The sequence below is a fragment of the Zonotrichia albicollis genome, chromosome 5 (assembly GCF_047830755.1).
Source record: "Zonotrichia albicollis isolate bZonAlb1 chromosome 5, bZonAlb1.hap1, whole genome shotgun sequence".
NCBI lineage: Eukaryota > Metazoa > Chordata > Aves > Passeriformes > Passerellidae > Zonotrichia > Zonotrichia albicollis.
In genome coordinates this window covers 50,534,782-50,560,876 of record NC_133823.1, presented here as the reverse complement: position 1 = coordinate 50,560,876, position 26,095 = coordinate 50,534,782, and the positions used below count along the sequence as shown (strand labels likewise).

Below are 26,095 nucleotides of genomic sequence, written 5' to 3'. Positions count from 1 at the left end.
CCTCTAAATGACATTTCACCAAAATAGTTTCCAATAAAGCTTCCCCATTAATCCTTTTCAGACCACGATGTCCTGAATTCAGAGGTTTTCCAACCAGTTTTCTGCCTGCCTGCAAGACCAGCCTGATGCAAAAGAAGATTCCATCCAGTGAAGTCACAGCAATCTGTTCATTAGCTGCTACAGAGCAGGCAGTTGCCATTCCCTCCGTGCATATTTGCAGACAATGCACAAATCCATGTCTGTAGTTGCACTGAGCCTGGCTGAGCTGGAGTTAATTTCCCCTCAGCAGCCCTTGTCCTGGGAGCTGGAAAGGTGTTGATAACACCCCCATGTTTTGGCTGCTGCTGAGCAGGGCTGGCACAGCACCAGTGCTGTCTCAACATTCCCCCCATCAGTGGGCTGGGAGTGGGCAAGGTCCTGAGAGGAAACACAACTTAATTTACCAAAGGTATATTCTAGAGCCTGTGACGTCAGCTCAGATATAATGCCAAGGAAAGGAGGAGGGAGGAAGGACATTTGTTATTTACAATGTTTGCCTTCCAGAGCAACTTCCTCACCTGCTGAAGCCCTGCTTCCCAGGAAGTGGCTGAACATCACTTGATGGTGGGGAGAACACATTTTTTTTTCCTCTTTGCTTGCGCATGCACAAACTTTTGCTGTTGCCTTAGTAAACTGCCTTATCTCAATCTACAAGCTTTCCCCCTTAGATTTTGACAGTTACACACCATTGTTATAAAAGTGCCATAAAGATTCATTAAAGAGTGTAATAACCAATACATGTCAGCAAAGAGAACAGTGAATCCAGAAATCAACCTTTTTCTTGGGAGTTCAGTAAATATGATCAAGGACACTTGCCAATGTCTACATTTAATTCACAAACTCAAACCCCAATTCCTCTGCTAGCCAGTTTGACCATTGCACACCACACCTATTCACCCCAATTAAAGGGTCATTAAAGGAAATTCTTAAAGCAAAAGCTTAAAAGGAACAAGTTCTGCCACTTTTAAAGCTTTTTATTAGGTATTTGGCTTTAAGCAGAAGAAGGAAAAATTTGCAACACAACCTTGCTTGTTATTATTTTAAAAGCATGTCAAGGCAGAGGGCTGTCTTCAGCCACCTGTTGAAACACTTGACACTAGAGAGCAGATTCAGCATTTGCATGTTCCCAAATACTGTTTTAAAGCAGACAGGAGATTACTTTCATAGACACAGCTCATCAGCATCCAGCCCTGTGCCTGGCATCTCATCTGAAGAGCAATAATGCAACACTAAACAATCAAAACCAACAGAAAAATAATGGAGAGATTAGGTTTCAAAATGATACTTTTATTGTAACTAAACAAAGGACACAAGCTCCAATTAAAATAAAAAATTTGTACTGAGTTATGGCAAACACAGGACCAGTATGCTCAGAGCACAGACAAATGATTTTCAACTTAAATTTATAACACAGGCAGAAATTCATCAACTGAAAAGCAAATTTGGAATACATATGAAGAACAGAAAATGGGATTATTCTTTCAATTAAGTACACCCAATTATTTGATATTAACAATTTCAAAGTATTTAAATACATGCTGAAGTAGCTAAAGTTAAAATTATTAGCAAGGTATGCAGATATAAAGTTACAAGAAGTATTTTGGAGTTGTATAAAAGATGTAACTTTTTCCCCCTGGACAAAGCCTATGTTAGTGTAAGGTACAATCCTGGCAAGAGATATTCTCTACCTGCATGCAGTCCTGCAGACAAACTGACAGAACCAGCCTCCTGGCACTTAATCTGCAGGCAGATTGGCTCTCACAGTAGGTAGTCAGGGATGAAAATCTCTGTGAAAACCATCTTTTGGGCTAAGATGAAAAAGAAACAAGTTTTTCAATAAAATAGCTCCTATAACTCACTTGTTTTGAAGGGGGGAAAGAAATCACATCCTACTCTACTTCTCTTTCCTGTTCCTAAATGGATTTTTAAAAAAGCTTTTTGCATGTTTTATTTTCCCCCTGAATAGTTTATAGTCAAAATTTATTTGAATCTGCAACAACCCCATCAATGGTCTTATCAATCACCTAAGTCTGAGCTCAGAGGCTTTGCCTGTGTAAGTCACAAAGTCATCGAAATCTCGTATATCCTTTAAATTATTTAAAGAAATATTTACATCTCCTGATTAAATATTCACTCAGGAATAAGCTCTGACCAGTTAATGTACACTTGCACCCTCATCTTTTCTCTGAATGTGCTGCAGCTCCTGGTTTTTGGTCAACACCAAAGGCAACCAAGCACATGAGCTGGAGCTACTCCACTCTGCTGCAGTTGCCTGTATCACCAGCACAGAGTTGCTTGGGAGGTTCAAAGCTGGGGTAAAGTGGATCACCAAGGGCTTCCCTAATCTTTTAAAGCTTGCAGAACACATGTTGTTCAAGTCCAGCTGTCATGGGTTCGCCTGATTTCAACAGAAGGAAGGTATTCCCCATGAAAGTCCTTCCTGTGGTTGGTGCACACATCCTGTCATTGCTTCAGGTCACAGCACAAAGCTGCCATTTCTGACTGGCATTTAAAAGAATTTTATGTAATCTGTAAAGATTTCACAATATGGCAAATTTCATGCAAGTCCAAATGTATTCCAATTACTTTAATCATAATATTCTTCATAAAATAAAAAAAAATCAGCTATTTTTGGCTCCCTTCTTATTTAATCTACAGAAAATTTAAGAGAACAGTAAACATAGAACTGCAGGAAAGTGTTTTAAACTCCCAAATACTGCAATCAGTCAATTTACTTTCAGGACAGTTAAAGCTCTGTAAAACTTTAATCAATAAATATTTAAAAACAGCTTTTTCTGCTACTTCCCATGGTTTAAATCTGCATGCATTCAAGTGAATACAATTCTTAGGTTTTTGATATTCCATGAAAGGTAGCAGGCAATTTTAGAGTATCTTTACCACGTTTCAGGAATGTCAAGTAATATTCTTATACATTGTTTTAAAATTGAAAATATGCCACTGTAAAAATTGAGCGTACTTCAAAGCCCATAAATTCTAGCTGTAAATTATAAAATGGAAAATTAGTTTCTAGATCGTATTTTTGTGAAATCAGTTTTATTCTTGAATTTTCATCTAACACAAGCATTGGCCTAAAAAAAAAAAGCACATAGTGAAGTCAGATCTTCAAAAATCTACAAAGTGACTTCCTTGCTGAAATCTCCAAGGTAATCTTGATTTATGAGGAAGAGAACAGCCCCCTTGTTTTGGAATACATGAACCATAAAGATTGTACTGATTTGAAATTTCAGCTTCACCACAGCAATTTCACACTTCAAATACAATTACAGTAATTCTCAGGAGGATCTTGCTGTAAGCAGCTTTCTTTGCAAACTGTACAGAATATGAACTCAATAGTTGAACTAGACACTGACTTTTTCTAGAACTGTACATCTCACTGTACATATTGCTTTGGAAACAACTAAATACAATGGTCCATATCATGCAAACCATGAGACTGTCAAAACTTCTTTTGTTCCACTAACTTCAAATAAGTTTGTACAAATAATTTAGCCAATCTAGATAAATACTGCACATGGAATTATGCTGAAATATGCTTGGGAGTTGGTATTTTCTACAAAAATATGCTACTATGACTAAAAGCATTAAGTACTAACTGCCCACCTCAATACCATCACGTACAGTGCCATTGTCAGATGTGCTCTCAATAATGTACACAAAATCAAGAATGGTTGTACATTTTATAATACTGGGTGCAAAATAAAAACAGAATAAAGACCCCAAATCACAACCCTGCTGGTTCAAGCCACACTACATGTATTTCATAACAGATTTTAAGAAAAGTGTAAAATTTAGGCTACCATGAATTATGGAGCATCCCAGAGTTAGTATTTTAGTTTTAAAACTTTAAAATTTACTGCTAAGAAGAAATATTAATGAGAAAATCTTGACCTACTGCCAGTATGTAGTCACACATTTAAAGACAATGACTATAAACCAAGGACGTAATCAAAGCACTGGCAATACCAGAAATGACTTGTTGACTGCACAGTAAGCAAAGCCATGAGATGAACATATTTATGTACTCTGACTACACTTTGTTAGTGACTTTATACCTGAGATGAAAATTGAGAGGTAAGAAAACTAGTTATGGTGTAAATAATTATCAGATGAAAAACAAGCACACAAAGATAGCTACATTTTTAAAAATATATGCAAAAAGATCACAACTGACATTCTCCCCTTTTGATTATTTTCATCCTGCTATTCAGACAAACACTTTAACTGAGTTTACCATGTGACAGATTGTGTTCTGAAACTATTTTAAAGGCTCCTGTGATTCCAATGCTTTAATAATTAATGGAATTTTGAGTAGAAGCAACATACTCTACTCTCTAGTCCTATGAAATTTAAGGCACCCATAAGTAGCAAACTTCATGCCAAGTTTCCATTCCAGGGAAAAATAAATCTGATTTTTCCCCTCAACAGAAAATAATAATAACCATGAATTCATAAAAGTGATCAGAATGCCACATTCTCTGTCAGTGAGGCAACAGCTTAGTGATATTTAGCTTAAAAACCCCTAAATCTACAAAGCTACTACTGAAGCCACAGAATCTTCACTAGCAGATTAGAAAATGTGTAATATTGTGATGGAACAGAAAGATTGTATTAAATTTTGAAAAAGCTAAAAGGTAGAAGCAGAGCAAGGTTGGGCCCCATGTAATGATGGAAGAAAATAAATGGGAAACATTTCTTCATGATAGATACACTGAATTTATACAGCAAACTTCCAAGTTTAATGGATCACTGTACTACAACAATGAGTGCAAATACATGTTCTTGTGGGCAGGAGCACTGCTACAGAAGCCTATTCTGTTTTCATCAGTATGGAATGACACTAAATCACTTCTTGACGAACGGAAATTGCATTCCATATGTCAGAAAACTTATCTACGATTTATTACCAGAATCAGCTCAAAACACTTTCCATAATCACAAAGCTCAAGTAATATGTAGCCATTAGACACAGAAAGATATACAAGATTTTGGTTATAACTGCGATTAGCTTCAGATTCTGAAGCTTAATTCTTTGCTTCTGCGGCTTCCTTATCATGCTTTTCCTTTGCTTTCTCTTTCTCCTCCAGTTTTTCTTCTTTTTGAAGCAGTGACATAATCTCAGCAACTTGGCTGGTGCCAATATCAATATCTTCTTTGTCAATCAATTCTACAACCTACACAAATACAAAATGAAATTGAGAGCGCATTTAGGTTTTATGTGATGGAGGCATTTTCCTACAATAAATTTTGTTAAGACAACAAAAGTATTCAGTTCTCGTGTTCAAGAAAAACAGCATTTTCTTTCTTACATGGAAGACAAATTCCAACCACATCCAGTACCTCAAACACATCCAGAGTACTAAAAAAAAAAGCTAAAATGTAAACTAAAAGACTTAGAACTATTGACCTTTGTATGTGCAGTACACAAAGACATTTTAAAGCATTAGTAAAACACGCCCATTTATTTTATCTGTTTCAGTGGAAAGCTGAGATTCAGTACCTGTTGAAAAAGTATTTAAGACAGTAATTTATAGGCTTAATTTTATTTAAGAATACCTACTCTATCAGACAGGCATAAATTTAGAAAAACTTAAAAGTAGAGGGGGTGGGCCTTTCAGAAAGCAAACAAAAAATAATCTAGTAAATGATTCCAAATTCCTTGAAATAGTTTTTTGTACAAATGTATTCTTGGCATATCTCCTTAAGTTCCTAGACTTATTGTGCAACATATGCAGAATTTACAAGTACATTTTATCTGTGTTGCTAAATGTGCAACGGCAGTTTAGAGCAACAGGGAAGATAATCACCACTGGGGCAGCAGAGAGAAAAAATGTGTTTCAAAAGGCTGATACTGTATTTTCTAGCTGGCCATAGTTTAAATGCTATTTCTGTATCCAGTAGCAGAATTACTTGAGGGAAGTAAGTTTCAGGACAAATCTAAATTTACCAAGTGAAAAAGAAACAAGAAAATGAAGGTGAAAGGGTGAGAAAACCTGAGAATGTTCAGCAAAATGAGAGAACAGGACAAATCACGCAACAAACACAACTTATTGTCTTTCAAGCACAGGAAATACAGATCTCAATTAAATATCTGAAATAGTACAAATAGGCAAGCAAAGCTACCATTTTGTATTGATATGAAATATATCTATGGATGTTATGTCAAGACTTTCCCAACAGTGGTAGTTCTACTCCCTCTCCTTTGTAAGTAATAACAAAATTACCATGTTTTGAACTTGACAGAGACATACAGAAAAACCTACAGCTTTAAAGATTATGTGGTAACAGACAAGGATTTCCCCCCCACCAAAAGATGCTGTTATATAAGATCTATTTACAATACATGCCAAAAACCTCACTGGCATCAAGTAAAGACCCTTGCAAAAGACTGCACTATGAATTTATGCCCAAACAGGTGCAATGTTTGAAGGACGGTTAGCTTTATTTTCTTTAAGAAGTCCACAAACTTACCTTAACAACATTATCTATATCAATTTGGCCATCCTTGTTTTCATCTAGTGCCTCTGCAATCCTTGTTAGCTTCTCCTCTGGAATCTTCTGAATTTGTTTCATTGCATTAATTAGCTCAGTAATGCTGATGAGATTCTTCCTGAAGAGAAAGCACAAACTCTACATGACAAGCAGTTACTCCAAAGGAAAAAGGTTGATAAAAGGCAGAAAAAGAAACTACTATACTGGAGGATGCTTGTAAAATTATTAATTAATTATTTATAATCCTGAACAGAATGCAAAAAACCAAAAAGGAGTTACTGATCAGAAAGCAGATTTTTATCTTATCATCAAATCTCATGTTTTTAGTTTCCATATGTTTTACTAAACAAACATAAGTACCCAGAAGCATTTGAAATAAAGTTTTCTGTGCTTCCCAGACTATGTATCTAATGCCCTTTGTCCCTTCACTCCCCATTTACCAAAGATATAGTGCCATGTTTCTGACCCCTATATTTTACATATAGGGGCTGGCTGACAGAAAATCAATGAGTCACAGGAAAACAAAAGCTGAGAACTAATCACTTGAGCAATTGAGCTGTTTTGTTAAATCAGCTTCACTTGCTCCTGTCAAGGACCAGACTGGGGAAGGAAGGACTAGCAGCTTTCAGATGTTACTCTCTTCTCACTGATCTCATGATGTATTTTGCTGGTTTGAAGAAACATCTTCCAGCACAGATCCAGCTGAAATGCAGAAGACAGTGAAGCCCATAAATACTAAACAGAAGGGCTTTATCATGTAGTCCCAGCTCTTCTGGGCATAGAGAGATTTTTATGCAAGGAGCATTTCTCATGCTGCTGCTCAATGTCCTGGACATGGCTTGATAAGGACTGCCCCATCCTGAAAGTTAAGAGACAGGCCTTTGACAACTAAGCAATATTTAAACTAGTAATTTTCAATCAGCCACAATCACTTACAAAATTATCCAGAAAACCAGCCATTACAAAGTATAATTACATTCAGTACAAGCAGATTCTGCATTGTATTGTTAGTTTACAAATTCAGATGGTTTTGATCAATGACTTCTCTGTAGCACCATTCATATGGCTGCCTTATTACACAAAATCTGCAACAAATGACCGTTTGCCCTGGGGACTGGAAAACACAGAGCTCAGAAGCAACAAAAGCAGAATCCCTATTTCAGTTTAGCTATGCTCTTTGGGAGCTGCCATACTCTCTTCATGAATCACACAGAATGGTGCAAGCATAAACCAGATTAATACAGCATTCATGATTACAAACCATGAGAGTTTGTATCAGTTTCCAAGTATTTCAGAGTGTGTAACAAGCAGTGTATGACCATTTAACATTGGATAGCCTGATTATCTCCAATAATATTAAGACCTGTATAAGTGTTGATAAATGAATTTTGTAATGAAACTATCGGGAAAGATCTTTCACTGAAAATCTGTGTGTTAAAAAAATTGAAATGAAGTAAATCTTTAGGAAAGGGAGTGTGTAAAATGATCTCGCTTCCATTAGACGCATTTCCCCACTTGTCTCAAGACACCATAGACCCTTGCAATTTTTTTTCCTCAAAAACACCTTTGTTACTAAATAACAACAAATACACTCACACACCATTGTGCACCTTTTCAGTCAATGGCACAGGGCAAAATTACTGTGTGAGGAGCCTGACTAAGGGGATGATTTCACCTGTAATCTTGTCAGTGCCAGAGGCATGGGCAAGATGGTAAGATTCTAATCAACACTGACTTTCAGAACACCCTCAGAATCTGGGGAATTATACATCCTTTTTTTCTTTCATCAGTTCAACCATACTTAGCCTTAGAAGAGAGAAAATCTGCAGCACAATTTTGTTAATTTTATTTTTTAAAAATCAATTATCTCAATATTCTAAACAAGTTATTCACCAATTCTTTTCTAACCATACATCAGACAAAAGCAAGAGTGAAGGTGAACAATCAGAGACACATCCAGTAATCCCAGATCACTTACCCAGCAGGAGTATCCTCACCATCCAGCTTTTCATCTGCTGTCTTTTGACTTGTTTCTAATTCTACAATAATTTTGTCTATCTGACCAATCATTCGGTTCACTCTCTTTGTCAGTCTCTTGCTTGCCTTTGACTCTTCCACTGCCTCTTCCTCACCAGTTTTAGAAAGCTCCTTTATCTCTTGCAAGTCCTAGAAGAAATTGTCAAGAGAGAGAAAAGGTTTTGCTGGTGTGAATTTGCAACAGCAGACACTACTGACTTCAACCAGCATTTCAAGACAGGAGCCAATTGTAGATTAAATACAAGTTCTAGAGAGATATAAAACTAGATGGAATTAAAACAATAAATTTTAACACTGCTGCCTTTTTTATGCACCTCTTAAATGTTATTTTCCACACCTTTCATAAGACTGGATAAGATTCACTTTACTTATCTTGGAAATTTCTGTAATACTGACATCTACACTTGCTAAGAAAGAACTGCAGCATGCAGCAGTCAGGCAGCTCCTGTTACCCCAGTCCCTGGGAGCAAGAGCAGGAGCAGGAATCTCATCTGCTGGGAACTGCTCTAGTGGTAACAATTAGGCTTTGAACATGTTACACAAATGAGGCTCTGCATTGTCACACACAAAGTTCATTCACTCAGCTTCCAACTTCAGACTAACAGACAACCAAGAAAGATAATCTTTAAATTTGTGGATCACTTCTGCTAAAACTAAACATGAACAGAAAAAGAACTTCCATGCCCCATTCTTCACCTCATTATATTCCTGGATATCATCCTTCAGTTCCTCAAGCTCCTCCTTTTCTTTTGTTAGTGATTTTTTCTGTTCCTGTAGCTTGTTGCAAGCATCACTCAGCACATCAATCTCTTCCTTGGTGATTTCCTCACCCTGCAACAGAAAACATACACAAATTAGTGAAAGGTACATTTGTGATCTTCCTGCAAGATTTTCTAGCAGAAAAGAGAAAACACAAGATTGTTTTTTTTACATGTTTGGAATCACTACTATCACATTTTGAGGCTAATACAAAGATTTTAAATGGTAAGGCAGTTAATTTGCTATGGTACTGTTTTTTGAAGTGCACCAGTATTAAGTTCAGCTAATGTGATTGATTATGTGAGTTTCTGAAATTCCATACCTGATCTCATTTAAGAATGTTTAACTTCATTCTTGGGCTAAGCAATTAAAACAACTGAGAAACAATTCACCATGTATGGAAAAAGATAAATTACACCAAAAAAAAAAAGAGTAAAGTTTGGAAAGCTGAGAAACTTTTCTACAGCTGAGAAAACTTTTCTATCTTCAATAACCTTTGTGAGAATGAGGATGAACATCCATAGTAAGTACACCTGTCTCTTGAAAAGCGCATAATAAAATATGCACAGACCCATTCCATCTACAGAGAGTGCAAATGCCCCCCCAGACAGGTATATTAATTTCAGTAATGCAGAGAGATAAAGGAGATGTTTTGTGCCAACTTCAGCTTCTGCAGTGGTGAATTTTCAATCCACCAAGTAGTTGTTCGTAACTGACAGAATGTGATGAGAGGATTAAAAGTGAAGGGCAGACAAGCAATTTATCACAGTCCTCACACAAATGCTCTGAATCTTTACATTCAAAAGTATGAAAATGTGTGGTTCTCCAGATTACCTTAATGCCTTCCAGCACTGGTGCTGTATCTATCAGTGCCTCTGAGTGCACTGCTGCACCTGCCCGTGCCAGTTCTGGTTCAGTATCCATCACCACCTGGCTTTTTTTAGCTTGCAGAGCAGTTGCTTCAAGATCTACTGCTGGTTCCGCCGCTTTCTAAATTTAAAACACCTCATTAGGTTGCATTTAAAAAACCCAAAACATTAATTGTATTAGCTTCAGTAAAGAATGACTTGTCAAAATAGAAATAGCTGCCAAAGTAGAAACACACATTTTTATGAGAAGAGGTTAAAAAACTGCAACATATTAAGTGGTTTCACATTAACATACCCACTTGTATTTCAAGAACTACTTCTGTGAGCTCCTGAGGCTTAATTCACTAATGAAGCACGCCAGCAGCTTTTACAGTCAAATACTATACAGTAACATTATCAGGTTAATGACAAATAGAAAGAGCCAAAGATAAGAACACTTAAAGTGTGGGGTGCAGAAAATTATAAAAAAAAAAAAACAACAAACAAAACCACTAGCTTTACTACAGAAAAAGAGGTCTTCTCTTACTGCTTTAATTAAAAAGGAAGAGGAATCAAAGATAAGTAAGACTGAGCCAATATTTTATAGTAAACTTCTGTATTGCAGTCAGTTTAAATATTCTCTCACATCTTCCACACGTGGATTTAAAGTCCAGTTTCTTGCAGACAATACCCAGAGTAGAGGCAGTAACTCATAACATGCTAGTGTTCACATCACTTGACATTTACTCCTCAGTAGCTGTGAGCAGAACTTACCATGGCTGCAGCCTCAAGGGTTTCTTTGGCTTTCTCTGCAGCTTCAGACATTTTCTTTTCTTCATTTTCTTTTCTGATGGCTTCTTCTTCCTGAAGTGTTGCTTCCAGTCGTACTTTGTTATCTATTTTTTCACCTTCAACTTCTGCCACTTTCACTTGAGCCTCTTTGGCCTAAAAATAACAAAAGTAGCTAATAGAAGTGTGCACATACATACAGGTATGGCTGCATAATGTAGTTTTAGATATGCTGATTGAGATGGGTAGTAAAGGTATGCTAATGAATAAAGTCAAAGCCCCCAGATGTTACCCTATTTCTGCATTTCTCAGAAAAAGATGACTCTGTCTTGAGAAACTTTTCGGTTTTGGTGGAAACATGAACTTTTCACCCTGAAATTATACATGTTCTTCATTCTTTTTCTCTCAGGACTACCAACAATCTACTCTGATAATTTCTCTCTCTGCATAACATGGTGTATTTTTAAGTATTAATGTCTTTCTATGGCCTGAGGCATTCATTGGTTTTTTGTATGTGAAAGGTGTATTCTAAATCTGCTTATGCTACTATTGTCTGCTGTCATGTAATCCAATATTGCTCTGTGTTTGCTTTATCCTCATATCTCTCCACATAAAACACAATTTCTGCCTTTGAAGGCCACACAAATAAACCTAGCTATGATTTTTTTTTTTCAAGGAAAAGCAAGGAATTGAGAAGAACACCTACTTTTGGGGATGGATTTTCAGTCATGACACTGAAAGTTAGTTACCCACTATGTCCATCAATACTTACAGCACTGTCTGGTAGTGTCTGAAGGGTTGTTTTGAGCTGATCAGCTGGAGAAAGGGTATCTGGAAGATACATGGCTCTGGATAAAATAAGCAAGGAAGTAGGAATTTCCTGGTTCAGATGTAGATCTAACCACTGTAAGTGCAATATAAAAAACAAGTCTTGAATTTCAGGATGTTTTACTCTTTTTTACAAATAAAATCAAGCTGAAGTAAATACAATTTTTTTACCACTACTTATCAGTCAATATCCTAACACAGGAACTACAAATTATAACCAGCAAAGAATTTCAGCCATTGCAATGAAATATAGGAAGATGTATTTTGTTTGAAGAAGTATTTCAAGAAATATTGAATGAATATTTGAACAAGTGGTTTGTTTCACATGTATTTTAAAATCACAGAACCATTTGGGTTGGGCTAAAGATCATTCATCTAGTTCCAATTCCCTGTCATGGGCAGAAACACCTTCCACTAAACTGCTCCTCAGAGCTCCACTCAACCTGGCCTTCAACACCAGGATGGGGAGTCCACATCCCTGGGCAACCTGTGCCAGCGTCTCACCACCCTCACAGAAAAGAATTTCTTCCTCATATCTAATCTAAACCCGCCCTCCTTCAGCTTAAGGCCATTCCCCTCTGTCCTATCACTACTATCCTTGTGAAAAATCCCTCTCCAGCTTTCCTGTAAGCCCCCTTTAGCTACTGAAGGTGCTAGAAGTGTCCCTGGAGCTTTCTCTTCTCCAGGGTGAACAACCCCAACTCCCTCAGTCCATCTTCATAACAGAGATGCTCCTGGCCCCTGTAATCAACTTAGGGGCCTCCTCTAGACATGTTCCAAAAGACCTTCCTCTAAACCAGGCAACATCAAGAGACAACTGATCTACTAGGTGAAAACTTCCTTTGAGCAAGATAATAACTGACAAGACAAACTTTCAAAATTGCAAACATATTTCAGATGTGTTAAATTTAAAGTATCTGTCTGCATCATCAAAACATCATGGTCAAAAGGCAGCAACCCACAGCTACCAGATACTTACAAAGTACGTGTGACAAAAGCTTATTAAGGAGAAAGACTGTTTTAACCAAGCCTTTAATGAGAACAGAATCAAAATGACTTCTCTGAATCAAAACAAAAGCCAGAGCATCAGAGCTAACAACTGGAACCAGGTTTGTGAACTGAGTCTTGCAAAACCATACCTGTTTGAGCTGTTCCTTGAGACGCTCCTCTGTCACACCAAGAGCTCTCATCCCTCGGGCACGACAAGCTGCCTGCAGTTCTTTAACAGTCAGGGTATCAACCCCCTCTTCAGCAATCATCTGCACAATGGAAAGGAAATCTGACCGTGTTAAGAGCTCAAAACAGAGGCACCGCCAGCACTGCACAGCCACGTGTTACAACAGCCACTAGAGGCTGCTGTGCTAACACAAAACAGCCTCAGCTGCTCCCACAGCTCCAGCATGCACAGCCAACCCCTAAGCTGATACTTCTACCAGCTCCCTTACAAATTATAATTTCATAGAAGTGTTTTTCTTTGTGATATAATTGTTGTAATTTCAATTAATGGTAGATTAAAAAAGATCTGTTTTTTCTTAAAAAATAAGGATGCTTCTGATTTTAAGCTCTTCAAGCCTTTTTGTTTAAAGTTCTCCAACAAGACAAAAAAGGAAAATGCCTAGAAAAACAAACACACATATATCCACACACACTCATTACTGTTATGTGTCAAAATTATTACCCAGTGCCTATTCAGAATGACTCACCTTGTCATCTGCTTTTATGCTCCTCAACCTCATTGTCAGCTGGAAGCGGAGAAAGTTATTTGTCCCAATTGACTGAAGTTCCAACAATTTACAAAGTGCCACCAGCTGAGGCCTGGTCAGATTGTCCAGTGTCAGCTCATCTTCAAACAGTTTAGAGAACCTTAAGATCTCCTCATTACTGGGTCTTTCACCAGTTTCCCTGATCTGTGAGAAAAAACCAAACACAGACAAAGCTTTTCAAAGCACATGTCATAGTTGGGCATTATTTTGAATAAAAACACTCTCCTCGTTTGTCAAGCACTTTGCAACAGTTTTGGGATAAGAAATAGCACATATGGAAGGAATGAAAGAAGTTCTTAAAAAAACAAACAACTTACTTAGGCAGAAGAATTGATAGTGCTGACAGTTTCCAACAACACTGCATAATGTACTTGAGATAAAACCAACAAAACAAAAATTAGATGCACCTGTACACTAAGGAGCAGGTCTAGCTGAATTGCACTGCCATGAGATACCTCCTCAAGAAATATATATACACCTTTGAGTTACTAAATAGTTGCTACAGGAGTTACACTGGCAGATATTTGTTCTGGTACCATATTTACTAAACACAGAAACACATCAGATAAAGACGGGAAGATGAAGTAAGAACAGCAAAAATTTTGCAACACTGGTGTCTCCATGAAACACAGATTTGGATACTTAACTACCTACTTCTCTTCATTTGTTACAATACCCTGGCTTTCAATTCCTAGATGTTCTGCAGCACCTCAGTGCAAATGTTTTTGCACTTGAAGTTATTCCAAAGTTTAAAGCACTGTTTGGGAAAAGACTCTGCATCTTTGTGATGGCAGGTTCTATGTAACTGTTTGCACAAATGCAAAGTTAAGCTTTTAAATGATGTGTTACCAATGAATTCCCAATCACTAAATCCAGTTATTGGAAGCTGAAATAACAGTTCAAAGAAGGAGGAGAAAAATTCCCTGATCTCATCAGGTCACAATAAAGCATTATCACCTGTATATATCACCTGTTGATTTTTCTATTTCAGGTATGTCGCCAAAAGCTTATTAGTGACATCACTATGTCAAAATCTACAGAACATACAATTACATACTCCCAGTCTTAACATCTTCAGTCTAATCACAGATATAAAAAAAAAAACTCCCAATACTTCTACTTTTTTTTAACTCTTGTAAAGAAAACATAAAACTAGGTGACATCAAGTACAGTTTGAAAATCTAACATTACCTGCACTGCCTGACTTATCATGCCTACCTGTTTTATCTGCAAACTCAAATATTTTAGTGAAGAGCTACTGAGTACAGAAAAAGGTAAAAATCAGGAGATGAGATGGCCTTAAGGCCATCAACCTCCAGGATACTTTTATAGCAGAGAAACCATCTTGAAGAAAGAAAGGTCAAAGGCCTTGTTATTCCACTTTGCCAGTGCCTTCACCACGGGAGCCAAAAATGGCACTTCAAAAACACAGGAAGTATTTTCTCCCTTGTTTAAAGATGTTTAAAGATTTTGACAGAGCCATGCATGTGTTTCTTGAAAGTACAAACTGAAGCTTTCTAGTACATCACTAGCTACAAAGCAACAGAGACAAATTCTGGAATTATGCAGCAGATACATTAAGCCTGCAATCAATGGCTCTTGCAGCATCAAATACTTCACCACTGAAGCCACTGTTAGAGAATAGCAAAAAGGCAGAAAGAAACATTGAAGCTGTTTCTTGCTCTGACATTTATTATCCGGTACAACGAAATGAGATCAATGAAGTTTGTCTCTGTGGCACAAATGAGAAATATAAAGTTCTAAAAAGCACACCCACACATATGAAATGCAGGGGTTGAAACTTCTTTTTTAGTCATCAGAGGAACTTGGGACTTCCTCCGGCAAATGTGGAGTGAAACATCATTTATTTCCATGAAAATTAACGGCCAAATGTAAATTCTCAGTAATAGTTCTTCCAGAAGAAGAAATGTTCTGAACATGAAGCATGAGTGGGCAAGTTCCCAGAGCCTGCAGGGGCAGTGCCTCAGCCACTAACTGCTGTAACTAACCACTTACAATGTTCTGCACATTCAAAAGAACAGAAACAGATGACTGCAGAGAGGCTTCAAAGTAGACACTTTGCAAGAAGTTACTGACTGGCAAATTTACCACTATGATTATGTGAGGTGATCTACGTGGCACTATCAACATAATCTTATCACCCCACACTTCATCCTTAGCCCTATCGACATCATCTTATCATTCCACACTTTATTCTTAGCCCTGACATGCAGGAAAATCTTAAGCTATTTGGAAGAGGTTGTAAAGTTCATGTCTGAAACCCCTGGGCTTATGTGCCTTTTTCTGTGCAAATACACACTCTCTCCAAAGGAGGGGACCACTACCTTTCTTTCAACTAACACTTGGTGATGCTGTTGGCTCCACCTCTTATTCAACAGCCCCACAATTAAGAGAAATCAGAGCTAAGGACTGTCCTGAGAAGACTAAAGAATTCATTTTTCATCTCTCCAGGGAGTACCTTATTCTCACCTACAGTTTGGTGAAAGGAAATGCTGTGAAACCTAAAGGCCATTAATGCAGGAGGCAGATGTCTGACATTTAAGTCTCTCTGTCAGCAACTGAACTTAAATAGGAAAATTTTGCACAGCAACTACATTCTAGCTAAACCTCAGACTATACCACATTCTAGTCAGCATACCAACTGTGCACTTAAAAACTTGTTTTTACAAGAAGAATTAAATTTGACCAAAAAAATTTAGTTTTCCTCCATTAAGTTTCAATCAGTTAATTAGGAAAGAAGTCCTCTCTCAGTTTTCATACTCTGTGCTGAAAAAAAGAGGTCAAAACCTACATGAGTAAACACTGAGTATGCCATGTTTCGTGTTAGAGTTAACTTATTAACAAATAAGTGAACAAGAAACAAATGAGCAGAAATATAGTGCTTCTAGAATTAGAGAGTAACAGCACCAGCTAGAACACCAAAGTTGATAACAGGAAAACTTCATCAAACTGACAAAAAAGAAATTTATCCTAAAAAACTACTACATGCTGTTTATTCAAGTCCAAAAAAATAAGGTATGTGATGATTACCATACACCAAAAAAATAACAAAGGCTTTTTTTTTGTAGGAAGAGAGAACATATTTTCCAAACTTTTTACCTTTTGAAAGAATGTTGAAAAATCTTTTGTAACATTTCCCTTGGCTGCTTTATTTTTTAAGGCCATCTCCTCAATGGTGTCTTGAAGGAATTTAGCCAATTCAAGCTTTACTCTCAATTCTTTCTTCAATCTTTCCTCCTGTTAAAAAATATTTATTGATAAAAGTTCCTGCCAGAAACACATGGACTAAACATCACTTCTGCCCCCAGATGAGTTATGTGGAGTAATTCTGAACTTCTGCTATAATACACACATTCCAAAGGGGCTTTCACTCTTCCCAAAGATCCCCAAATCACACTGAAGAGCTCACTGTGTGCTCTGAAAGCAAAAACTTGCGGGGCTCTTTTGGTGGATTTTTACAAAGCTCGAACAATTCTGAGAAAACATAACTAGCAGAAATAAAGTTTAAACTAAAATAAGCGTAAGAAACTATTTTAAATATTAAGTATACATATGAAAAACTTTGTATCAAGGTTTAAGACTACAAATGTTACAATGTCTACTTTAATACAACCAGCAAAACAAAATAGCTTTAGTTCTCCTTTGTAGGAGTCATAGAAAATGGAAATGAGGAAAGCAGAAAAGACAAGAGAGGCTTTCAACCCTGATAGCTTAGCACCTGCACATATCAAAACCAGGACAGCACTGGCTCATTATTACATGTTCAAAAGCAGGATCTTCAAAATAAGGAAGATAAAAGCATTACCCCAATACTGGAAAAAAACTCCAAAGTTTTTAGACTTTTTCTAATTTTTTTACCAAGAAATTTCTATTTTTTAAAAAAATACCACTGGGTTATAAATTCAGATCTGCTTACCTTTTTAGACTTTGTCTCAAATGTAGAGGGAAGCATATTAGGGAACAACTTAAGAGCTACTGGAAGTAAAAATTCCATAAATGGGACAACAAGAAAAACCAAAAAAGGGACCAGGCGAAAAAGATCAGCACATATTCGAAGAAACTGGAAGAGAAAAAAAAATATTGATAAGCTAATATGTAAAAACTTATTTTAAAAATACTTGATTTAATAATCTAATTGTCATTTAGGCTCACATATATATATTCATTATGAAGAAATTTTAAAATAGCACAAGAAAAGGATGTGACAAAGTCAGTTTTTAGTGTTTTTTTTCAAGTTGCTACATACTAGAGAGTGCTGGAGTTTCACCAGTTTTCAACACTATAGAAAGTATTTCAAAAGCCTCACTGTGTCTCAATAGGATTATTGAACAAGTATCTCATTTAAACCTCTTAAAAGCACCTGAAAACAGGAGGTGGTCATTTGTTGTCATTAAAGCTGCTTAACTTCTTTTATGCATCTTTATTTGTGCTCTACCACTTCTTACATGCATGAGCTACTATGGAATAAGTAATCAAGACTAAAATGAAAGATCCCTCCCCCTCTGCCTTATAACAATTGTAATGTACATTTAAATCCAGGGTAATGAGCCCAGCTTGGTAGATTTTTTTTTAAACCACTGCATTTCCAGAGCAGTAATCCTCTGAAGCAGGCAGCGTTCATTACTGAATCTTGACCTGCATGAAATAAATACTGTCCTTGTGGTTTCTGTACACTCACAAATATATATACCAGGCTGTACGGTCTCTTATTAAATCTTTCAGTAATTGTTGAAAGCTTCACAACTCTGTTTATATTAGAGAGTGAAGATATTGCTTGACTCTACCTCATTTTACAAATGAAAAAACCTGGTTGTTGGGAATCCCATCAGCTCCTAAATCAGAGGTACACTCTGGTCTCCACTGGCACAGCACTGTCATTCCACATCAAGACTTGATAACCACAGCTCTGAGTGGCAAAAACTGGCAGCATAAATGCAGTTACAACATTAAACCCATGCTGCCCACTCCCACAGCTCATGGCAATCAAGGGGAACAGCAGCAACAACCAGCACAGATCCCATGTCCTCAGGACTGATTTGCTAGAATACAAAACATGTAAAACTTCATTCAGAATTTTCTTACCACAAAACCAGCCAAAATCTTAAGCACTACTGTATGTGGAAAGCACATGCTCTACAGATTCAAAGTCTGGCATTTTTCTTTGTATATAAAAAAATTCAGTTTCCCAGAAGGGATGCTTTGGTCCATTGTTTTGAGGCTCAAGGATTTTTCCATTCATTCCAACAATGGAAGGCAAACGACTACCATGGAGTTAAAAAACAAAAAAAAAGTAAGAAAGTTTGAAAGTTTGGAAGAAAATTTTAAAACTCAGAAGAAAAGTAGATTTTCCCTTAAAAAAAACCTCAAAAATTTCTATAGAATACAGAAATCCTATTTTTCCCCAGTCTCTATTCTTAGACAGTGCGTGCAAGTATTTCTACAAAATCCATATCCAAGGGAGCAGTTTTACCACCGGATTAAGGCAACTTAATGCTAACCTGAGACGAGGTATAAGGAGCCATGAGGGTGCACTGGCAGTCACAGCACTGATCCAGCTAAAACTGACCCATAAATACATACCCAGACAGGGGAAAAGGATCAGTACACACCAAGCGGGGGTGGGGCGGGAAAACTTGATTTAAGCACCGAGCTTTTCACAGCAGCACTGGCCTGGATCAGCTTTCACAAATCACGGCACTGCACCCTCGGCTAACTCAAGGAAAACAGCTTTCTGCAGGAACCTAATACAATGGTGTACGATTACACACACAGTGTTTGGCAGCACAGCAGGATAACCTTGTGACTCCCCGTATCTGCTGCTGCAGCTGGGCGTTCCGCTCTCCCCTCCTCTGCAGGGAAGGGTTTGCAAAGCTGGCAGACTTGCCACAAACTCCCAAACTCCCTTGGGTTTGCCACCACTGCCACACCCTGAACCACCCTGCTGCAGGGGCCAGCACCAGAGCACTTAGGTTTTTCAAAGTCAGTACCATGTTTTACTTCTTCCTGCCTTCTCTCCTAAATGTAGACCTGTGACCCTGCTGAATCCAAACACTGACAGAAACTGTAGGCACAGAATTTTGGAATTGACTAGTAGTTTAGATAAGCAAGAGGTCCCTTTGCATTAGCCATGCTGCAATTGCTTGTTCATGTGGTTAGATTACTTGGATATCTTTCCATTATTGCCTCCAAAGAGGAAGGAAAGGGCAGGCAGAAATAACTCATTTGTCAGTCTGCATGAAGATAAGATTTCTCTAGGACTGTCGGCTCATGTGCAGCTTAATACTTTTAAAGCAGTATATACATCAATTTTTATTTTATATTTTTTAAAGTTCAGGAGGTAATACAGCACAAAAATGTTAAGACTTCTTTAAATCAGTCAGTATACTACAATTTAAGGTTGAACTGATAAAAAAAAATTAGCTGTGTTGAAACAAACTTGAACTAAGGTTTAAAAAAACTCTAAGAGTTTTTTCAGCTGCAGCCTGGATTGCTTTTCAGTGACCCTGGGTTCTGAACCTACCATGCCCTCAAGTCCAGAGACACAATGTCCACTTCCTCCAAATACAGAAAACAAAAAACTTAGCTTGAGAAACTAATATTACTGTAGTCATTAAAACTATTTTCTCTACATCTCCTACACTGGATTTGCATGCATATAATCACATACATACATCATTAGATCAGAGACAGGCTACACCAATGTAAACACTAATTTATATCTGCAAACAAATAAATGGCCATTTCATTTAAACAGAGAATTAATACTGAAAGTAAACATTTGCACAAAAAGCAAATGTTCTAGGAAGGCCAAAAGCCAGACCACTACTTGAACATAGGCAAGACAGCTCTATCATCACTAGATAACAAAATCAAAAGGTAATCAAATGAATAAATCCATCAATTGATGTAATATTACTGTGTTCATATAATTTCTCAGAAGTATGGCTCAGTAAACATGAAAGAGGCAGGAAAATCAATGGTTCCAATCTTCCCCCTGGAGAATTTCCCATTCTGTTTTAAACCATGAATTAATTTGTCTCGCTTGGCTTTTCAAGTTCCCCAAAGCTCTCAATAAACCAGTCCTGCAGTCCTCACCTTCCCCTATCCTCAGTTACTCTTTCTGGTACTCCATAATCCCCTCTCACGTCAGCAGACTGTTTTATTTATTGCTGAGGCCCGTCTCAGCTGGATCAGCTGCCAAGCACTCTCTTGTAGCAGCCAAGAAAGATGGCAGAACTGAAGCAGAACTAAAGGCAGAACTGAAGATGCTGAGACCATGGAGCAGAGGAGTCTGATAGGAAACCACACCCACCCAGGGACAAAAACAGCTACAGGTGCCTGTAACAATTTTTGCTACTTGTCTAACCTTGTGAACTTAGGAAGAATTTTCATACAGCATTTAAGATGTGATGGGTGATGGGTTTTAGTTACACACCAAATTGTTCAAACGTGACCAACTTTGATCAGGAAATGATAAAAACAATGAGTAGATACTTGTATTTTTGATCATTTACTGGAAGTTTTGAGGGCAGAGATGTGAACTCAGCCCACTGTGTGTGCAGGTGTACAAACTGCAGAGAGCCACACTGCCCACAGGCAGCACTGAACACTTTGCCCCAGAGCACACACACCTTCTGCTCTCCAGCTCTTCTTCCAGAACATCTTTCCAGTAACAGCTGAAATGCTTTTTTTTTATAAAGGGAGGAAGACAGACTTGAATTTTTAATCTATATAAACTGCTTAAACAGCTTGTCCTTAAAAACAGTAAAATGAGAACTGTCAAATCAGCATATCTGATATTTTGCCAATGAACTCAAGTTGAATATCAATGTATTCTTTACAAAAAAAACCAGAAATTATTGATACCAGCTTAATATTTTGCAGTCTTTTCATAAATGAACTCACATCCAATGTTTTTAAATACCCATATAATTTTCCATTCTAATTAAATACACCTATTTCATCTAAAACCTGAAATTACTATTGAAATTCATATATATTATCCAAATTTGAAAGCAATCACATTTTGCACTCCAATTTCATTTCCCTTTTCTTCAAAATTATCAGTTGCATTTTTAGTTTCATAAATGTAAGCAACATGCCATAAAAAAAGGAAATATATCTGGGCTAAAATTATTTCAGATACATTTATAACTGAGATAGCACATCATCAATCATGCATTTCAGCCTGCAGCTTTTAGCCCATTCAAAAGAACCCCATTAAGCAATAAATGGGAACTGAACTGGCAAAGATATAACCTTTACTAGCAGTGTTTACTAGAAGTGTTTCCTAGGAGTGTTTCCCACTATTTTTCCAGCTGGAGTGAAAAAGCAGAGAAAATTACTGTATATGGCACATGGCTGGGAACTTGAGAACAAACCCCAATTGCTGCCCCTGTGACAAAACAGAATCATACATGTCTGCTGTTCCAACAAGAAAATAACAAATTTGTCTTCAATAATGGGGAGCATAGAAAAAAAGTTTTGGGGTAATACCCAAAAATGTTAGTGTCCACATAGTGAAGAGGAAGGAAACACACCAAGGAATTTTAATTCTAGGAACAGAAGACAACAAAAAGCAGTAACTCAGTTCTAACAAGCAGAGCAATCACCGAGGACACCCAGAGGAAGGTGGTCTGCTCTCAGTACCTGTCTCCGCTCCCGACGAGACAAAGTGTTCCCGTGCAGGATTCTCCAGAGCATCCTCGCAGCTATTTTGGTGTCAATCCACAGCAAGCGAAACCCGTGGTAATAGTGCTTCAGTTCATCCACAATCCTCTGCCCAAGAGATTTCTTTACAACTTCCACTTCTGTTGGACTATATACAGGACCTCCTTCTTCCAGCTTCTTGTTTTTGTCCTTTAAGGACTTGAGTGACTTTTCAACTATGGAGTCATCTTGAAGGGGACGTGAAGAATGCCACCACCTAACTGGAAGGTACTGGGGACCTAAAACACCCAGGGATGCTAGTGGCGTCCATGAGCCAGAGGAGCTCGTGAGAGTGAAGGGTATTTGCTCAGATCCTTTAGTCCAACAACAATAGTGAGCTTTTTTGGAGTAGGCGTAAACAGGAGGGACACTAGTGCAATATTTAAAGTGTACAGTCCTTCAAAAGAAAAAAGCATTCAAGAATTAGCAACACATCATCAGCTATTTCTAGACATATATTTGCACAGATATAGATATTTATGTATTTATAAACCACGAAATTTGAGAAATATCTGCTGCATATTTAAGGGAAAAATAATTTTTGATTATTAAAACTAATGTCTATACATGAAAAGAACATTTGGCTTTACTTCATTACCAAAAAAAACTAACCTGCAGGGAATTTTCCATTATACAACTTTGAAAAGGTAGTTTATTTCACTCCAATTAAATAAACAGCAGCCATCACATATGCTTTCCATTTAGAAAGCGTCACTTGAAAACTAATTGTAATTTCATAAAACTAAATGTAAATTCATAAGTAACATGAAGTCCCTTCTATTACTTCTCCTGTTTGTGCAAAACAGTCAAGACAAAAAAAAATGTAAGTTGTATACTTGGGATAGGTGCTGAGTCAGAGAATTAGTAGCAGAGGAATCCAATTTCATTCGAGTTCCTCTCTTACTACCTCCATGCATCCAGTTTTCCTTATTCAGCAGAACCTTTTGCAAAAACTTCCATCACAGGACTGATCTGGGACAGAAAGAACCAACACTCTTCTTTCTACCTTGTTCAGAAGTTTGTTCTTTCTTTAATTAAATGTAAACTGAAGTTAGCAGGGAAGTACTGCTTAAACACCACTAACATGCCTTATATACACAGAAGAACCACTCATATGCAGGTAGGATTGTACATGCTTTTAATAAAAAGATGGGACAAAAATAAAATAGTAGATAAAATATTTCATATAAATGACTTCCATTTAGTGTCCCTCAAAGTGAAATAGCAGCAGTAAGACATCTACAGGAGAGAACTGACTGAGGTGTTTTCTTCATGGAGCCAATGAAAAACAAAATCCATGAAAGCAAAATCAGAATCTGATCTTGTCTTCAGTCAATGAACAGAAAATAGGTGCAAGTGGCTTTACAGGTCTCAGTAACATTTTAAGGAAAAGTTTATCATACACTTAAAAGTGGTAGCCTCACTCAATTTTCAGACAGAAACACTTTTTTAACTTAATTATTACGCCCTCAGCAGAGTTTTAATTTACTTTAATGGTTCTATCTACCCAATGTTATTCAAATAGAGCTTTGTACAAAAAAAAAATTGCTAAATTATTACTTTTTAAAGACACACTATTTTCTAGTTTAAACTGAAGTTTTAGCATCTGACCATTCAGTGGTCAGACAACTGCTGGAACATATACAGTTACACAGAACAGTCTCTTGGCTAGCTGAAAACTACATCACTACACAGATATTAACTAATAAGAATTACAGTGTAATTACTTTAGGAAAATAAGCTACATATTCAAAACCAGATTAAAACACCTGCATAAATCAATCCACCCTGACTCCAAGGCATCTCCCAAAAGCAGAGCTCCAGGCCTACAAGCCAAGTTTCACCTACATACATTGACACTCTTCTGCATGGAGAGGGGAAGAAAGCTCTGACAGCGGAACTGGTTCTGAGTCTGCAGGGAATAAAAATATTGCAAGAAATGTGCCTCTCTGAACACACTTTCATAAGAAGGATGTCAGACACACAATTCCTGTCCCACCTGTCCTCAGTACTTATCACTAGAGTCCCCTGCATTCAGATCTGTGTCATGTGGGGTGTGGGCATTAGTTTGTTATATTTTAAGTGACAACATGATATTAATAGCAGCTTTGGTTAGGGAAAAAAAACAAATAAACCAACAACAAAAAAACCAAACAAACTCAAACCAAAACAAACAAAAAACCCCACCCCAAACCTTCTCAATAGAATAAGATTTTCTGTTCCAATATTCTGCTGCTCATTTCATCACAGAATTATAGAATGGTTTGGGTTGGAAGGGACATAAAGATCACAGAGTTCCAAGCCCCCTGCTAGAGGAAGGCAGAGATTACTTCCACTATACCAGGTTGCTCAGAGCCCCATCCAGCCTGGCCTTGAACACTTCCAGGGATGGAGCATCCACAAATTCTCTGGGCAACCTGTTTCAGTGCCTCACCAGAACAGAGCAAAGAATTTCTTCCTTATATCTAATCCAAACCTACTTTCTTTCATTTTAAAGCTACTCTCCCTCACCTTGTCACTCCATTCCATTGACAAAAGTCCCTCTCCAGCTCCCCTGTAACCCCTTTAGGTACTGGAAGGTGCTGTAAGCCTTCTTTGGAACCTTCTCTTCTCCCCAAATTTCTCAGTCTTCATAGGAGAGGTGCTCCAGCCTAACAGATTTAAAACCTTAATTTTCTAACTTCCCGAGAGAGGTCTCATACACTAACATACTAAAAATAAATATTTGAAAAGGTTTTATGAATTTAAAAAAATTAATCATCATTAATTCTACAGCAAGTGATGTAGAAGTAACATCACTAAAAAAGAATTGGTTTGTTTTGTATTAGAGGATTGTGTCTAGGGACACATCCTTATATTAAAATGAAAACTCAAGAAATCAAAGAATAGACCCTGTATCCTGAGCAGTTAGTTTATAAATACAGAACAGAACCAGTATTTTAACATTCCAAGGAAAGGCTTTAGGAAATTCTTCTCTACAAGTATGCCTTGTGAGCCAAGTCAGGAACAGAGAATGGATTCTGCCAATATTCAACTCCTTCAGCTCCATAAGGGCACACAACAGCTGGATTTGTTTTCAGAAGAGGACACCATCACCCAAGGCTGCAACATACAATAAACTCCTTTCTTTGGTTTATCAGAGATCCCACTCAGATGCTCTGCACTCTTATCTGTCAACTGTGATTTTCAGCTAGCTGCAACTGAATGTTTACTCTGTGGAACTCCACGGAGAAAGTATGCAAGAAGCTCATCAGATCCCATTATGACACCTGGAATCACCCAAGACAGACACTAATATTCTACTGCTTTCACATTAAAAGTGAAACAAAAAGGGAGGAAGTGGGCAAAAGGGAGAAGATTTCACTTTCTTTTTCCCACACACAACCAACCAGGTGAAGAGAGTAATACTCAGACTTCCTTTAATCTGTCATTAACACAACTGGAGCTAACATTCTAGTACTTTGTCTAGATTTAAAGCTACATTCCCTGACAGTATACTAACTGATAGTTCAGAAAAATGTTCATATTTACTCACATTTTGTTTGCCAGCCTCAGGGATGTGCAGCTAAGACACGCCCGATCTCCCAAGTTACCTAGAAAAATACCAATAATTAGCACCAATTCTGAAATTCAGGAAGACATTTATCCATGTAGCGAACTGCACACAAATATATGTGTGAAAAGATTAATCTTTGCATAGAAATGACTACGTTTGAAAGCACAAAAAAGATGTTGCTTAACATTCAGAGTTGAATTCTGTGGATGTGTGAGGTTGGTTTCCTCTTGTTCAAC

The 26,095-nt window shown here is 37.4% G+C and overlaps 1 protein-coding gene across 1 annotated transcript in view; it reads right to left on the bottom strand.

The window, feature by feature from the left end:
* Positions 1-1,305: 1,305 nt before the first annotated feature.
* The window catches only part of LETM1 (leucine zipper and EF-hand containing transmembrane protein 1), a 28,595-nt gene continuing 3,805 nt past the window's right edge, over positions 1,306-26,095 (bottom strand). Inside the window, exons 2-14 of the mRNA XM_005485719.4 lie at positions 25,839-25,896; positions 22,244-22,700; positions 17,511-17,654; positions 16,694-16,831; positions 13,514-13,717; positions 12,950-13,069; positions 11,755-11,886; positions 10,968-11,138; positions 10,180-10,335; positions 9,283-9,417; positions 8,528-8,715; positions 6,529-6,667; positions 1,306-5,231 (exon numbers count right to left, since the gene is read on the bottom strand). Coding sequence (XP_005485776.1) covers positions 5,082-5,231; positions 6,529-6,667; positions 8,528-8,715; positions 9,283-9,417; positions 10,180-10,335; positions 10,968-11,138; positions 11,755-11,886; positions 12,950-13,069; positions 13,514-13,717; positions 16,694-16,831; positions 17,511-17,654; positions 22,244-22,700; positions 25,839-25,896 — 2,192 coding nt within the window. The 3' untranslated portion in view covers positions 1,306-5,081. The remainder of the gene's footprint in view (positions 5,232-6,528; positions 6,668-8,527; positions 8,716-9,282; positions 9,418-10,179; positions 10,336-10,967; positions 11,139-11,754; positions 11,887-12,949; positions 13,070-13,513; positions 13,718-16,693; positions 16,832-17,510; positions 17,655-22,243; positions 22,701-25,838; positions 25,897-26,095) is intronic.